The sequence below is a fragment of the Salmo salar genome, chromosome ssa16 (assembly GCF_905237065.1).
Source record: "Salmo salar chromosome ssa16, Ssal_v3.1, whole genome shotgun sequence".
Taxonomy (NCBI): Eukaryota; Metazoa; Chordata; class Actinopteri; order Salmoniformes; family Salmonidae; genus Salmo; species Salmo salar.
This window is the reverse complement of record NC_059457.1, coordinates 84,328,202-84,344,128: the sequence shown is the minus strand read 5'-3', so window position 1 is coordinate 84,344,128 and position 15,927 is coordinate 84,328,202. Positions and strand designations below refer to the sequence as shown.

Below are 15,927 nucleotides of genomic sequence, written 5' to 3'. Positions count from 1 at the left end.
TCCTGCAGGTGTGCTGGGTATAACGGTGCTGAGACCCTCTCGTCAGGACGTGTGGTCCAGATGGGTCATCCAGAAACAAAACAAGGACATCATCCCCACCAACCTCAAGTCCCGTCGCTGGGACAACTTCCCCTCAGTAGAGGTAGACTGAGAAAATCAAATAAAAAATGCAGTTGAAATAGACGCATAAAGTATTAGCAAATCATGCTAGTTTTCACGTGTACTTGAATTTAAGGTAATTTTATACATAGTCAAAACACACTTTAGTCATAGGGTTTGATGATTTTGATGCCTTAAATAATAAACTACTTTATTCCCTAAAAAAATATTCTTTAAACATCTACTGTAAACCCCCCCCCCCCAGAGGAAGACGCCAGGTCCTCCGTTCGGGACCACCCTGGGCCGGGGTCTGACCCTGAGAGAGAAGCCTGTTTCTGAGGTCTGCAGGCCCGTGATGAGCTGTCCTGATACCCTGGAGGTCCGACAGCTGCTCCAGTACCAGCCAGTCAGCAGACAGGTCCGCAGGACTCTGGAGACTCGCCTCAAGGTACAGCACTGTAGCTCATCTCACTGTCCTGTGTGTATTCTTTAAGGCAGTCTTAAACCAGTGTACAAGCAGATACAGTCCAATGTCTGGCCATAATAATAATCAGCATTTGGTGGGTGCTTATATTTGTCCTATTTCACACATATACCGGTGTGTATTATACACATGTGTGAATTGGAAATCTGTTTTGTTGCATATCCCAACTCCCCCTGAGACAATTAGGGTTAAGTGCCTTACTCAAGGGCACACCGCCAGATTTTTTTGTCACCTTGTCAGCTCAGGGATTTGAACCAGAGAACTTTCAGTTACTGGCCCAATGCACTAACTGCTAGGCTACCTTAATATAGATGTTCCATCACAACATGCATGTGTTTGGTATGCGGTGTAATCTGTACCTGGTCATGTCTCAACATGTGGTCCTCCTCCTCCTGTACCTGGTCCTCCTCCTCCTGTACCTGGTCCTGTCTCAACATGTGGTCCTCCTCCTCCTGTACCTGGTCCTCCTCCTGTACCTGGTCCTGTCTCAACATGTGGTCCTCCTCCTCCTGTACCTGGTCCTCCTCCTGTACCTGGTCCTGTCTCAACATGTTGTCCTCCTCCGGTACCTGGTCCTCCTCCTGTACCTGGTCATGTCTCAACATGTGGTCCTCTTCCTCCTGTACCTGGTCCTCCTCCTGTACCTGGTACTGTCTCAACATGTGGTCCTCCTCCTGTACCTGGTCCTCCTCCTGTACCTGGTCCTCCTCCTGTACCTGGTCATGTCTCAACATGTGGTCCTCCTCCTCCTGTACCTGGTCCTCCTCCTGTACCTGGTACTGTCTCAACATGTGGTCCTCCTCCTGTACCTGGTCCTCCTCCTGTACCTGGTCATGTCTCAACATGTGGTCCTCCTCCTGTACCTGGTCCTCCTCCTGTACCTGGTCATGTCTCAACATGTTGTCCTCCTCCTGTACCTGGTCCTGTCTCAACATGTGGTCCTCCTCCTCCTGTACCTGGTCCTCCTCCTGTACCTGGTCCTGTCTCAACATGTGGTCCTCCTCCTCCTGTACCTGGTCGTCCTCCTGTACCTGGTCCTGTCTCAACATGTTGTCCTCCTCCTGTACCTGGTCCTCCTCCTGTACCTGGTCATGTCTCAACATGTGGTCCTCTTCCTCCTGTACCTGGTCCTCCTCCTGTACCTGGTACTGTCTCAACATGTGGTCCTCCTCCTGTACCTGGTCCTCCTCCTGTACCTGGTCCTCCTCCTGTACCTGGTCATGTCTCAACATGTGGTCCTCCTCCTCCTGTACCTGGTCCTCCTCCTGTACCTGGTACTGTCTCAACATGTGGTCCTCCTCCTGTACCTGGTCCTCCTCCTGTACCTGGTACTGTCTCAACATGTGGTCCTCCTCCTGTACCTGGTCCTCCTCCTGTACCTGGTCATGTCTCAACATGTTGTCCTCCTCCTGTACCTGATCCTGTCTCAACATGTTGTCTTCCTCCTGTACCTGGTCCTCCTCCTGTACCTGGTCATGTCTTAACATGTGGTCCTCCTCCTCCTGTACCTGGTCCTCCTCCTGTACCTGTTCCTCCTCCTGTACCTGGTCCTCCTCCTGTACCTTGTCCTGTCTTAACATGTGGTCCTCCTCCTGTACCTGGTCATGTCTCAACATGTTGTCCTCCTCCTGTACCTGGTCCTCCTCATGTACCTGGTCCTGTCTCAACATGTGGTCCTCCTCCTCTTGTTACTGGTATTGTAGGAGTACATGGAGCAGGTTGTCCAGAGAGAGAACCTGACAGAGAAGATGCAGCTGAATGACCCTCGTACTGAGGAGGAGAAGATCCACGCTGCTGACCTGCTCAAACTGGTCCTGGTCAGTCAGTACACACACACACACACACACACACACACACACACACACACACACACACACACACACACACACACACACACACACACACACACACACACACACACACACACACACACACACACACACACACACACACACACACACATACCTACAAACACACACACACACACACACATACATACAAACACACACACACACACACACATACACACACACACACACACACACACACACACACACACACACACACACACACACACACACACACACACACACACACACACACACACACACACACACACATACATACGTACTGAGGAGGAGAAGGTCCATGCTGCTGACCTGCTCAAATTTGCCCGAATTACTCAGGTGCTGTAGTATTCTGTTACCCAGGTGATGTAGTAGTCTGTTACTCAGGTGCTGTAGTAGTCTGTTACTCAGGTGCTGTAGTATTCTGTTACCCAGGTGATGTAGTAGTCTGTTACTCAGGTGCTGTAGTATTCTGTTACCCAGGTGATGTAGTAGTCTGTTACTCAGGTGCTGTAGTATTCTGTTACCCAGGTGATGTAGTAGTCTGTTACTCAGGTGCTGTAGTATTCTGTTACCCAGGTGATGTAGTAGTCTGTTACTCAGGTGCTGTAGTATTGTGTTACTCAGGTGCTGTAGTATTCTGTTACTCAGGTGCTGTAGTATTGTGTTACTCAGGTGATGTAGTAGTCTGTTACTCAGGTGCTGTAGTATTGTGTTACTCAGGTGCTGTAGTATTCTGTTACTCAGGTGCTGTAGTATTGTGTTACTCAGGTGATGTAGTAGTCTGTTACTCAGGTGCTGTAGTATTGTGTTACTCAGGTGATGTAGTATTCTGTTACTCAGGTGCTATAGTATTCTGTTACTCAGGTGCTGTAGTATTCTGTTACCCAGGTGATGTAGTAGTCTGTTACTCAGGTGCTGTAGTATTCTGTTACCCAGGTGATGTAGTAGTCTGTTACTCAGGTGCTGTAGTATTGTGTTACTCAGGTGATGTAGTATTCTGTTACCCAGGTGCTGTAGTATTGTGTTACTTGGGTGCTGTAGTATTGTGTTACTCAGGTGCTGTAGTATTGTGTTACTCGGGTGCTGTAGTATTGTGTTACTCGGGTGCTGTAGTATTGTGTTACTCAGGTGCTGTAGTATTGTGTTACTCAGGTGCTGTAGTATTGTGTTACTCAGGTGATGTAGTATTCTGTTACTCGGGTGCTGTAGTATTCAGTTACTTGGGTGCTGTAGTATTCTGTTACTCGGGTGATGTAGTATTCTGTTACCCAGGTGCTGTAGTATTCTGTTACTCAGGTGCTGTAGTATTGTGTTACTCAGGTGCTGTAGTATTGTGTTACTCAGGTGCTGTAGTATTGTGTTACTCAGGTGCTGTAGTATTGTGTTACTCAGGTGCTGTGGTATTCTGTTACTCAGGTGCTGTAGTATTGTGTTACTCAGGTGCTGTAGTATTGTGTTACTCAGGTGATGTAGTAGTCTGTTACTCAGGTGCTGTAGTATTGTGTTACTCAGGTGCTGTAGTATTCTGTTACTCAGGTGCTGTAGTATTGTGTTACTCAGGTGATGTAGTAGTCTGTTACTCAGGTGCTGTAGTATTGTGTTACTCAGGTGATGTAGTATTCTGTTACTCAGGTGCTATAGTATTCTGTTACTCAGGTGCTGTAGTATTCTGTTACCCAGGTGATGTAGTAGTCTGTTACTCAGGTGCTGTAGTATTCTGTTACCCAGGTGATGTAGTAGTCTGTTACTCAGGTGCTGTAGTATTCTGTTACCCAGGTGATGTAGTAGTCTGTTACTCAGGTGCTGTAGTATTGTGTTACTCAGGTGCTATAGTATTCTGTTACTCAGGTGCTGTAGTATTGTGTTACTCAGGTGATGTAGTAGTCTGTTACTCAGGTGCTGTAGTATTGTGTTACTCAGGTGCTGTAGTATTCTGTTACTCAGGTGCTGTAGTATTGTGTTACTCAGGTGCTGTAGTATTCTGTTACTCAGGTGCTGTAGTATTGTGTTACTCAGGTGATGTAGTATTCTGTTACTCAGGTGCTGTAGTATTGTGTTACTCAGGTGATGTAGTATTCTGTTACCCAGGTGCTGTAGTATTGTGTTACTTGGGTGCTGTAGTATTGTGTTACTCAGGTGCTGTAGTATTGTGTTACTCGGGTGCTGTAGTATTGTGTTACTCGGGTGCTGTAGTATTGTGTTACTCAGGTGCTGTAGTATTGTGTTACTCAGGTGCTGTAGTATTGTGTTACTCAGGTGATGTAGTATTCTGTTACTCGGGTGCTGTAGTATTCAGTTACTCGGGTGCTGTAGTATTCTGTTACTCGGGTGATGTAGTATTCTGTTACCCAGGTGCTGTAGTATTCTGTTACTCAGGTGCTGTAGTATTGTGTTACTCAGGTGCTGTAGTATTGTGTTACTCAGGTGCTGTAGTATTGTGTTACTCAGGTGCTGTAGTATTGTGTTACTCAGGTGCTGTGGTATTCTGTTACTCAGGTGCTGTAGTATTGTGTTACTCAGGTGCTGTAGTATTGTGTATCACCATGTGCATTTTTTCCTCCTCAGTCACTTCCAGAGTCAGAGCACCCCACTATAGAGAACAGAATCTGCCCCGGTAAGTCCTTCATTTTGGCTTGGTACTTTTATAGGGCTTGGAGATTATTTCCTAGCTGTAGCAATGAATTGGAGAGGGGAAAAGGAATGGTGAGTTGAGTAGGGAGTGTGTTTGTGTTTGTCCCACCTCAGTGGATGCAGCCACCCTGTACATCCAGGCAGTGAAGACTCCAGCCCTGCAGACTGAGGCCTCGCTCTCAGAGAAAGACACAGACAGGTGGGTCAGAACTAGCCTGGTCCTAGATCAGTATCATAACTAGCCTGGTCCTAGATCAATATCATAACTAGCCTGGTCCTAGATCAGTATCATAACTAGCCTGGTCCTAGATCAGTATCATAACTAACATGGTCCTAGATCAGAATCATAACTAGCCTGGTCATAGATCAGTATCATAACTAACATGGTCCTAGATCAGAATCATAACTAGCCTGGTCCTAGATCAGTATCATAACTAGCCTGGTCCTAGATCAGAATCATAACTAGCCTGGTCCTAGATCAGTATCATAACTAGCATGGTCCTAGATCAGTATCATAACTAACATGGTCCTAGATCAGAATCATAACTAGCCTGGTCCTAGATCAGAATCATAACTAGCCTGGTCCTAGATCAGTATCATAACTAGCCTGGTCCTAGATCAGTATCATAACTAACATGGTCCTAGATCAGAATCATAACTAGCCTGGTCCTAGATCAGTATCATAACTAGCCTGGTCCTAGATCAGTATCATAACTAGCCTGGTCATAGATCAGTATCATAACTAACATGGTCCTAGATCAGAATCATAACTAGCCTGGTCATAGATCATTCATCATGTATCAATCATAACTAGCCTGGTCCTAGATCAGTATCATAACTAGCCTGGTCCTAGATCAGAATCATAACTAACATGGTCCTAGATCAGAATCATAACTAGCCTGGTCATAGATCAGAATCATAACTAACATGGTCCTAGATCAGAATCATAACTAGCCTGGTCCTAGATCAGTATCATAACTAGCCTGGTCCTAGATCAGAATCATAACTAACATGGTCCTAGATCAGAATCATAACTAGCCTGGTCCTAGATCAATATCATAACTAGCCTGGTCCTAGATCAGTATCATAACTAGATCTGTATAATAACGAGATCTGAATCATTACTAGATCTGTATTATAACTAGATCTGTATCATAACTAACCTGATCCTAGATCAGTATCATAACTAACCTGACCTTAGATCTGTATCATAACTAGATCTGTATCATAACTAACCTGATCCTAGATCTGTATCATAACTAGATCAGTATCATAACTAACCTGACCTTAGATCTGTATCATAACTAGATCTGTATTATAACTAACCTGATCCTAGATCTGTATCATAACTAGATCTGTATCATAACTAACCTGACCTTAGATCTGTATCATAACTAGATCTGTATCATAACTAACCTGACCATCTATAACTAGTATCATAACTAACCTGATCCTAGATCTGTATCATAACTAGATCTGTATTATAACTAACCTGATCCTAGATCTGTATCATAACTAGATCTGTATCATAACTGACCTGACCTTAGATCTGTATCATAACTAGATCTGTATTATAACTAGATCTGTATTATAACTAACCTGACCTTAGATCTGTATCATAACTAGATCTGTATTATAACTAGATCTGTATCATAACTAGATCTGTATTATAACTAGATCTGTATCATAACTAGATCTGTATTATAACTAGATCTGTATTATAACTAACCTGACCTTAGATATGTATCATAACTAGATCTGTATCATAACTAACCTGATCCTAGATCTGTATTATAACTAGATCTGTATTATAACTAACCTGATCCTAGATCTGTATCATAACTAGATCTGTATTATAACTAACCTGACCTTAGATCTGTATCATAACTAGATCTGTATTATAACTAGATCTGTATTATAACTAACCTGACCTTAGATCTGTATCATAACTAGATCTGTATTATAACTAGATCTGTATCATAACTAGATCTGTATTATAACTAGATCTGTATCATAACTAGATCTGTATTATAACTAGATCTGTATTATAACTAACCTGACCTTAGATCTGTATCATAACTAGATCTGTATCATAACTAACCTGACCTTAGATCTGTATCATAACTAACCTGATCCTAGATCTGTATCATAACTAGATCTGTATCATAACTAGATCTGTATTATAACTAGATCTGTATTATAACTAACCTGATCCTAGATCTGTATCATAACTAGATCTGTATTATAACTAACCTGATCCTAGATCAGTATCATAACTAGATCTGTATCATAACTAACCTGACCTTAGATCTGTATTATAACTAACCTGATCCTAGATCTGTATCATAACTAGATCTGTATTATAACTAACCTGACCTTAGATCTGTAGGACATCTTTCTCATGCGTCTCTTATTAGTAGCTATCTTATTTTTCCCTGTACTAATGGGTTTAGTTAAGCTATGAACATAAATATCTACAGCTTTGAACCTTTTCCATTATCTTATCATCATATTCCAATCTCCTGTTTTACAGCTTCAGTGAAGAGGCACAGGAAACTATGTGGAAGAGCAGGATAGAGCAACACAGGTAACTAACAAACTGCTCTGTATTTATAGAGCTGACATAGTGGACATTCACATCTTTTTCCAGGAATATTTAAGCAATTAATGAATGTTTTAATGTTGCTGTACTGTTCAGACAGGAGCTGGACCAGGAGAAGATTTACAGAGAGGCTCTAAGAAACAGAATCATTCCTCCTTATTTCCACTCAGAGAAAGGAGCAGGTTTTGAGTACTCGGAGGTGACATAGCTTTCTCATCAATGGATTGTATTCAGCACAGCTACGTAATGCCTGTTAACCGTTCCATTAGATTCATTAATACGCGTCCATTGTCCCACAGCCCAGCCAGTCAGTTTATAAATTTAATCTCAACTGGAAAAAAGCGTCTGGACAGTATTTCCCAATGCTACTAGCCTAGCATTTGGTTTGGTACAGAGGGGGTTAATATAAGCTTCACTATGTGCCTCTCCAACCTGTGCAACATATTGCAGATGGTATTCAGCTCAGCTACTGTACGTATATAAAACAACTATCTGGGTTTCCCGTCAGGTCCCTGATATGAGAGCTCTGTCTCAGGACCTTCCTCCATTCCCCAAGACTCCCAACTCCCAGAACTACCTCGAGGATGCCCCTCGAGAGACAGGTTAAAGCTAGGCTACATTTATAACAATACTAATGATATTGATTATACAGTATTGAAGCATTGTGTAATTTTGTCCTTCATTGAAAAAGTGACCCTGTTTTGCATGTTATTTGTTTTTGTGTGTGTTCTTGAAGCAGCCCAGCGACCTTTGAACCCCACGCCCTCTCACGCAGCAGGAAGTGAGGCGCTGCCTAGGAGACCCACCAACCCCACCCCTCAAACTGCAGGTCTGCTCAGTACACGACTTAGACTTGGGTTAGTGTTAGGGTATGAGTGGCGAAAACTAGTCTTACTGGGGTTCGAGTCATAACGAAAAAGACATTACAGACAAATGACTTTACAATTTACATCAATTTAAAAACCTTAATGTGTGTGTGCGTGCGTGTGTTTCTGCATCTATCAGTTACACATACATGTCAGTACATACACACAACAAGTATATATGTACTGCGGCGTTGTGCCGTGAGGTGTGCCGCTTTATTCGTTTTTCTGGATCTGTGGACTTTGAAAAGATACCTGGTGGCATGTCTGGTAGGCAGGGTTTGCACAAGGTGCTTGAATTTGTTCTGGACCTGGGGACTTTGAAAATACCCCTGGTGGCATGTCTGGTAGGCAGGGTTCGCACAAGGTGCTTGAATTTGTTCTGGACCTGGGGACTTTGAAAAGACCCCTGGTGGCATGTCTGGTAGGCAGGGTTCGCACAAGGTGCTTGAATTTGTTCTGGACCTGTGGACTTTGAAAAGACCCCTGGTGGCAGGTCTGGTAGGCAGGGTTCGCAACAAGATGCTTGAATTTGTTCTGGACCTGGGGACTTTGAAAAGACCCCTGGTGGCATGTCTGGTAGGCAGGGTTCGCACAAGATGCTTGAATTTGTTCTGGACCTGGGGACTTTGAAAAGACCCCTGGTGGCATGTCTGGTAGGCAGGGTTCGCACAAGATGCTTGAATTTGTTCTGGACCTGGGGACTTTGAAAAGACACAAGGTGCCTGAATGTGGCACTCTGAAATTCAAGTACTGGAATACCTTGAAAATCAGACATTTACTCAAGTTGGTACTTGAAAAGTTGTCCCACCTAGCCATCTTAAGATGAATGCACTAACTGGAAGTGGCTCTGGATAAGAGTGCCTGCTAAATGACTAACATGCCAAATAGTATTCTATTTGGTCAAACACCATTTTCCCAACAGTTTGCAGACACCTACTGTTAATAAATCAGTCATCTCATCATGGTCTTGTATCTGTTACTCTGCTACTGATATCTAGATCTGTGTGTGTTCTCCTGTAGGGGACAGCTCTCATGGTGTCTCTACAGTGAAGCAGCAGCATGGTGGTGGTATTGAGCCTGGCAGTACCCAGGTGGACGTGGCAGGGAACCCACGCAGACACAGAGTCAAGCTGCCAGCCTCCATCCTCAGCTCCAAACCCTTCAGCGTGCCCAACCAGCAGGTAGCACACACACACACACACACACACACACACACACACACACACACACACACACACACACACACACACACACACACACACACACACACACACACACACACACACACACACACACACACACACACACACACACACACACACACACACACACACACACACACACACACACACACACACACACACACACACACACACACACACACACACACACATCACATCACATCACATCACATCACACCACATACTCACACACACAACGCGGATATTCCGCGTTGTAGCCCTGGGTCTTCTGGACGCCACAAGACGGTGTTATCCTGCTGAGCTAAAGCCTAGGCTGTAGCCCAGGGAGCTCACACAAGTCTTCTGGTACAAGGTTAATACACTGAACCACGTCGGTTAACACTAATGTATCTGTCCTGTCAGTTCAATAAGTCATAGCTTACTGAGCTAGAGCCTAGGCATTACCATGGAGACCTAACACGAGTCTGGCTCTCAGTTCCTGTGTGTAGAGGAGCCGGTGAGGAGGAAGGTGAAGACTGTGTCTGTGACGGGGGGGCAGCAGCTCGCTCCACGGGGGTTTGAGCTCCTCCCAGCAGAGGTCCAGTTTGGGACCCTAAAGGAGGGCTGCACCTATAGCATCCCCGTGCTCATGAAGAACGTGGGCTTCCACACCTGCAGGTCAGACCAGACACCTACATAGATAGAAATAGATCCATGAACAATTAGTATGGCTGTTTGCGGACATGTCTGTCAAAGATGGTGGTGCAGTGAAAATGACAAGGTTTAAGGTCTTGGTTGTGGTCAGGGTGTGTTCTTCTCCGTCTATGTTCTGGTAAGTTCAGCGACTGTTCTGTGTTGTGGTACTTTAGGTTCAGTGTGAAACAGCCGTCCCCTGGTACTGGAATCAGAGTCATCTACACCCCTGGACCTGTGAGTTCTACTGAGCAGAGTGATAGTTACTGTAGTCAGCTTTATTCAATACACAAACTGAACATTTCCCATTGTTTTCTTTGAGGATGTTTTAGATTCATACATTTCACTTCACTTCCTGATATGACTAAATTGACCCCTGACCTTTGCTGCAGGTGGCTGCTGGGATGAAGACTGAGCTTCAGGTGGAGCTGTATGCCATGACTATAGGTCTGGGGGAGTCTGCAGAGGGAGAGGTCTACATCTCACACCACATCCACATCAAGACTGAGACTGAGATCTTCTACCTGCCTGTCTTAGCTAATATCCTTCTCAAATGGCTTGTAGTCCCATGTTATTTGGATAGTCCTCTACGGATAACTTCCTAGGGTTGTCAATATTTACTATAGAGTTGGTAGCCTCTGTGATGTTTTCATTGTGCAGTGAGAGATCTTACACTACTGGTGTAATGGTTATGGTTATATGGCATGGTTATAGAATAGCTCAAGTGAGGACATGATTGGTTTTTACAGAGTTAATGGCAAAGGTCAAAGTTTCTCTCAGTGAAAGCAGCGATGGTCTCTGTTGTCCCCTCCTTAACGAGTGGTCTCACCCATCCTCCCCGAGCGTATGTATGACACCAGGACCAAGGATCATACCAACGGGCTCCAGACAGGGGTCTCCAAGGTCCGCCTCATCTCCTCTTCCCCCTCAGTCAGACGTGGAGTGGTCCTCCCTCGCAGACCTCTTCTCTCCACCACTGATTAGTGATTTACAGTATCTGAACACTCTCTAGAATGCCCGTCAAGCCAATCAGAAACGAGTATTCAACAATGCCATGGTATAATGTCTAACGGATGATAAGGGCTGTTAAGGGTTTTACAAACATTCACTCCCCACTGAAACTTCATCTTTTCCTTCCCACTTCCAGGTGAAATTGAATCAACTTATATAAAACAACTTTCACCGTGCTTTGGTGTTTTAGTCACATACTGCCGTTGTTCGATGGCTGTTGAATACAATGACTCTTAGGAATAAAGAACAGTGATATAACACATTCCTGTCAGTGAGGTGGTGTCTGAAATGGTTTAGAGAAAGACAAGGAGGGAGCTCAAGTCAACATCACCGCTTTATTGATAGACACAGTAAAGCATTGTATAATACAGTAGTAAGGCATATATTTGGTGGAATTTGATATGTTGTGAAACAGATGAGTTATTGAAAAAGATGGATAATACAACTCCAGGGTTAGAAATGAATAACGCAGTGTATTGGATTAATGAATCATTATCTTTGATCATGCTGCTATACCATGGTGCAAAAACAAATAAAAAGGTGTTGTCATGAAACTAGAATATAATCATGAAGAATACCTTCAATTGGTTGGATTTTAAATAAGCATGGGAATATTTAATCAACTGTGACCTCACACACACTGATAACGCCCCCACACCATGCAATTCCATAAAGGAACACACAAATAAAAGAAAACAAATGCATTATCACACAGAAGATCAACTCTAGTCTGTCCAGGATGGATAACAGTAGTGCACCCTGGTCCAGTTGTCTGACATTTCCTTTCTATGTCTTAATGAACCGCTGAGGACACTACAGTGTATGTATCTGAACACATTCAGATTGGAGGGAGTCATTCCATTTCAGAACATGGATGGGTTCTTTAAGATGGCATCCAACTACGCTGAGGACACTACAGTGTATGTATCTGGAGGGAGCCATTCCATTTCAGAACATGGATGGGTTCTTTTAGATGGCATCCAACTACGCTGAGGACACTACAGTGTATGTATCTGGAGGGAGTCATTCCATTTCAGAACATGGATGGGTTCTTTAAGATGGCATCCAACTACGCTGAGGACACTACAGTGTATGTATCTGGAGGGAGCCATTCCATTTCAGAACATGGATGGGTTCTTTAAGATGGCATCCAACTACGCTGAGGACACTACAGTGTATGTATCTGGAGGGAGCCATTCCATTTCAGAACATGGATGGGTTCTTTAAGATGGCATCCAACTACGCTGAGGACACTACAGTGTATGTATCTGGAGGGAGCCATTCCATTTCAGAACATGGATGGGTTCTTTAAGATGGCATCCAACTACGCTGAGGACACTACAGTGTATGTATCTGGAGGGAGTCATTCCATTTCAGAACATGGATGGGTTCTTTAAGATGGCATCCAACTACGCTGAGGACACTACAGTGTATGTATCTGGAGGGAGCCATTCCATTTCAGAACATGGATGGGTTCTTTAAGATGGCATCCAACTACGCTGAGGACACTACAGTGTATGTATCTGGAGGGAGCCATTCCATTTCAGAACATGGATGGGTTCTTTAAGATGGCATCCAACTACGCTGAGGACACTACAGTGTATGTATCTGGAGGGAGTCATTCCATTTCAGAACATGGGTGGGTTCTTTAAGATGGCATCCAACTACAGTAGAATATTTTCTGCACCTTCCTAGGAAGGGAAACAGGGGATGGATCAGAATGAAAAAGAATGTGAAAGTTTGGTTTTGACCAATTAAAACGAGGTAGAGCTTGCATTACTGGGCATTCTAGAATCATACACTTGTATCTTAAAACACTCCCAATCACACTAGGAGAGAACTCAGATCAAATCAAATAGATTTCAAATCAATAAAATCATCTCAGGATTACAACCAGCTGAATGTCACACTACTGTAGCTCTATTTTAAATGGTATTCAATTCAAATTCAATTCCATAATCCTACAAAACCACTATGAATAGGTATTAAAAGAACACTATTACTTTCTTTCTGTCAGTGTTAAAGGCCCAATCCTTAATTTGAAAAACAACAATAACGGCTGTTAATATCCCAGATTGGACCTTTCAGTATGTGCTCTATGGATCCTCATGGTAGATTCAACACATAGGAGTGGACCAGAGCTCTGTGGGTCCTCATGGTAGATTCAACACATAGGAGTTGACCAGAGCTCTATGGGTCCTCATGGTAGATTCAACACATAGGAGTGGACCAGAGCTCTATGGGTCCTCATGGTAGATTCAACACATAGGAGTGGACCAGAGCTGCGGTGAATGCAGGCAAAGGGCATAGTATCATATTACGATCATCAAACAGACACTACTAAAGAAAAAGATGACCTATGACCTATGGATGGATGGATGGTTTGATAAACAACATCAGCCCAAAGCAAAAGCTATAATGCAATGTGGAAAATAGATTACCTTCACACACACACGTCACACACACGTCACACACACATCCTTGCGTACCAAGACACACACAAACGTGCATACACACACACAGTCAGTCTCTACGCTGAAAGGGTACAGGACGACTGCATTGCCTTTACAGTATATCGTATTTTGTTATAATAAACATAGTTTTGTAATATAAAGCACCCTTATGTTTACAATCTTTCTTTTCGATACAAATGTTGTGAAATGCGCTCCATACAAAGAAATGGAAATACGTTCACAACATTTACACATACTTTTTCTTTCTCTTATTTTTTATACAATTGCATAGAAGTTTAAAAACCTGCCTTTTGTTAATAAAACCATGTTCAATACTTTTAAGAAACTACTGAAATCTACAAGTTTTGTAATGCTGATCCTTCACAAAAATATATGTATTTTTCTCTTTGTAAACGTGTCCAATCCAGTTGTTTTGACTAGAAAAGCATGCGGGGGCGGGCCCTCGTCTGCCGCTACTCGCCACTCTGTTCGTCCGTCATCACGTTGACCAATGACTCCATGGCTCGACCCAGGTCATCTGCCATGTGGAACAGACTGCCTACACTCAGTCCTGGAGAGGAAGGACAGAAGGAACCGTCAGACGGACTAACAGACGCAGACTCTCACCCAAATATTAAACACTCATGAATGCATTTCTTCAAATACTAAAGTAAACAATCCCACCCCACCCCCTCAAACAAACACAAAATACACCAAGAAATATGAGAGATAGAGAGGAATAGAGAGGAATAGGGAAGAGGAATGAAATAGAGAGAGGAGAGAAGAGGAGGGAGAACTGGCCAGGAGAGGAGGGTACAGTAGACGGGGCTGGTGACCCCACTGACCTCTCATTGGTTTCCCCTTCGACCTCCTGGGTCACAGACACAGAACAGGGAAGAAGGAAATAAAGAGAAAGGAGGGAACAATCAGAGGACTGAGAGGAAAAGGGTCCATGTACTTCAAGAGGTCAGTCAAAGTGTAGAATTAATAACCGTAGTCAAGATATGCCACTGAGGCTGATCCTACTGTTTAGATCATTAGGAGAATGAACCGCCTGGACTGTAGTTCTAATATGAGGTAATGTGTGCATCTATGGAAATTGCTTGAGTGAGTAGGATGTCCGTGTGTGTGTGTGTGTTTGTGTGCGTGTCTGTGTGTGTGTGTGCGTCCTACCTTGGCTGTGTGGGAAGGAGTTGTTCAGCTGCTCCATCACCTCCTCTAGCCCCAATGCATCTTGGGACGGACTCGACAGCTCATCGTCACCTACAGCAAAGAAAATGATTACAACCAGTCCAGAGACGACTTCAGGTCAGTACAAAGACTTCATACGAAACGTATTTTTAAAACCAGTATAGCATCAACCTGACCATAGCGTCCCAAAATATGACATAACACTGTAACAACCAGTCTGGTCCAGTGGGCTCATAGCTGGTGATATTGTGCTGAGTGGAGTTCCAGTCTCACCCATGGTCTCTGTAGTCTGGCTGCCTGCTACACGCATCAGAGGCAGACTGGTGTCAGAGCGCTGGGACGAGGTGGAGGGAGAGGACAGGGCTGTACCGTTCACCTTGGAGTCAGTCTGGAGATAGACACAGGCATTATCCCACACACTCACCAGTCTAGAGACAGACACAGGCATTATCCCACACACTCACCAGTCTGGAGACAGACACAGGCATTATCCCACACACTCACCAGTCTGGAGACAGACACAGGCATTATCCCACACACTCACCAGTCTGGAGACAGACACAGGCATTATCCCACACACTCACCAGTCTGGAGACAGACACAGGCATTATCCCACACACTCACCAGTCTGGAGACAGACACAGGCATTATCCCACACACTCATCAGTCTGGAGACAGACACAGGCATTATCCCACACACTCATCAGTCTGTAGACAGACACAGTATATATACAAAAGTATGTGGACATGTATAAAATCAAGCACACAACCATTCAATCTCCATAGACAAACATTGGCAGTAGAATGGCCTTAATGAAGAGCTCAGTGACTTTCAATGTGGCACCATCATAGGATGCTACCTTTCC

At 44.0% G+C, this 15,927-nt stretch overlaps 2 protein-coding genes across 19 annotated transcripts in view; one reads left to right on the top strand and one right to left on the bottom strand.

Moving 5' to 3' along the window:
- Positions 1–11,677, top strand: part of spag17 (sperm associated antigen 17) — a 46,562-nt gene extending 34,885 nt beyond the window's left edge. For 4 of the 8 annotated variants that reach the window (XM_045698269.1, XM_045698270.1, XM_045698266.1 and 1 more), the window contains 14 exons: positions 9–142; positions 365–547; positions 2,287–2,400; positions 4,999–5,047; positions 5,179–5,263; positions 7,598–7,651; positions 7,763–7,865; positions 8,175–8,268; positions 8,403–8,495; positions 9,553–9,713; positions 10,210–10,391; positions 10,583–10,643; positions 10,799–10,946; positions 11,236–11,677. In XM_045698269.1, coding sequence (XP_045554225.1) covers positions 9–142; positions 365–547; positions 2,287–2,400; positions 4,999–5,047; positions 5,179–5,263; positions 7,598–7,651; positions 7,763–7,865; positions 8,175–8,268; positions 8,403–8,495; positions 9,553–9,713; positions 10,210–10,391; positions 10,583–10,643; positions 10,799–10,946; positions 11,236–11,390 — 1,616 coding nt within the window. In that variant the 3' untranslated portion in view covers positions 11,391–11,677. Of the gene's footprint in view, positions 1–8; positions 143–364; positions 548–2,286; positions 2,401–4,998; positions 5,048–5,178; positions 5,264–7,597; positions 7,652–7,762; positions 7,866–8,174; positions 8,269–8,402; positions 8,524–9,552; positions 9,714–10,209; positions 10,394–10,582; positions 10,644–10,798; positions 10,947–11,235 lie in introns of those variants that run through there. The other 4 variants (XM_045698268.1, XM_045698267.1, XR_006759861.1 and 1 more) reach the window with 4 other exon arrangements.
- A 56-nt stretch (positions 11,678–11,733) lies between these two features.
- dmd (dystrophin) overlaps positions 11,734–15,927 on the bottom strand; it is a 390,547-nt gene continuing 386,353 nt past the window's right edge. For 10 of the 11 annotated variants that reach the window (XM_045698253.1, XM_045698254.1, XM_045698255.1 and 7 more), the window contains 3 exons: positions 15,335–15,449; positions 15,044–15,133; positions 11,734–14,441 (listed from right to left, as the gene is read on the bottom strand). In XM_045698253.1, coding sequence (XP_045554209.1) covers positions 14,344–14,441; positions 15,044–15,133; positions 15,335–15,449 — 303 coding nt within the window. In that variant the 3' untranslated portion in view covers positions 11,734–14,343. Of the gene's footprint in view, positions 14,442–14,715; positions 14,742–15,043; positions 15,134–15,334; positions 15,450–15,927 lie in introns of all 11 variants that reach the window. The other variant, XM_045698256.1, reaches the window with a different exon arrangement.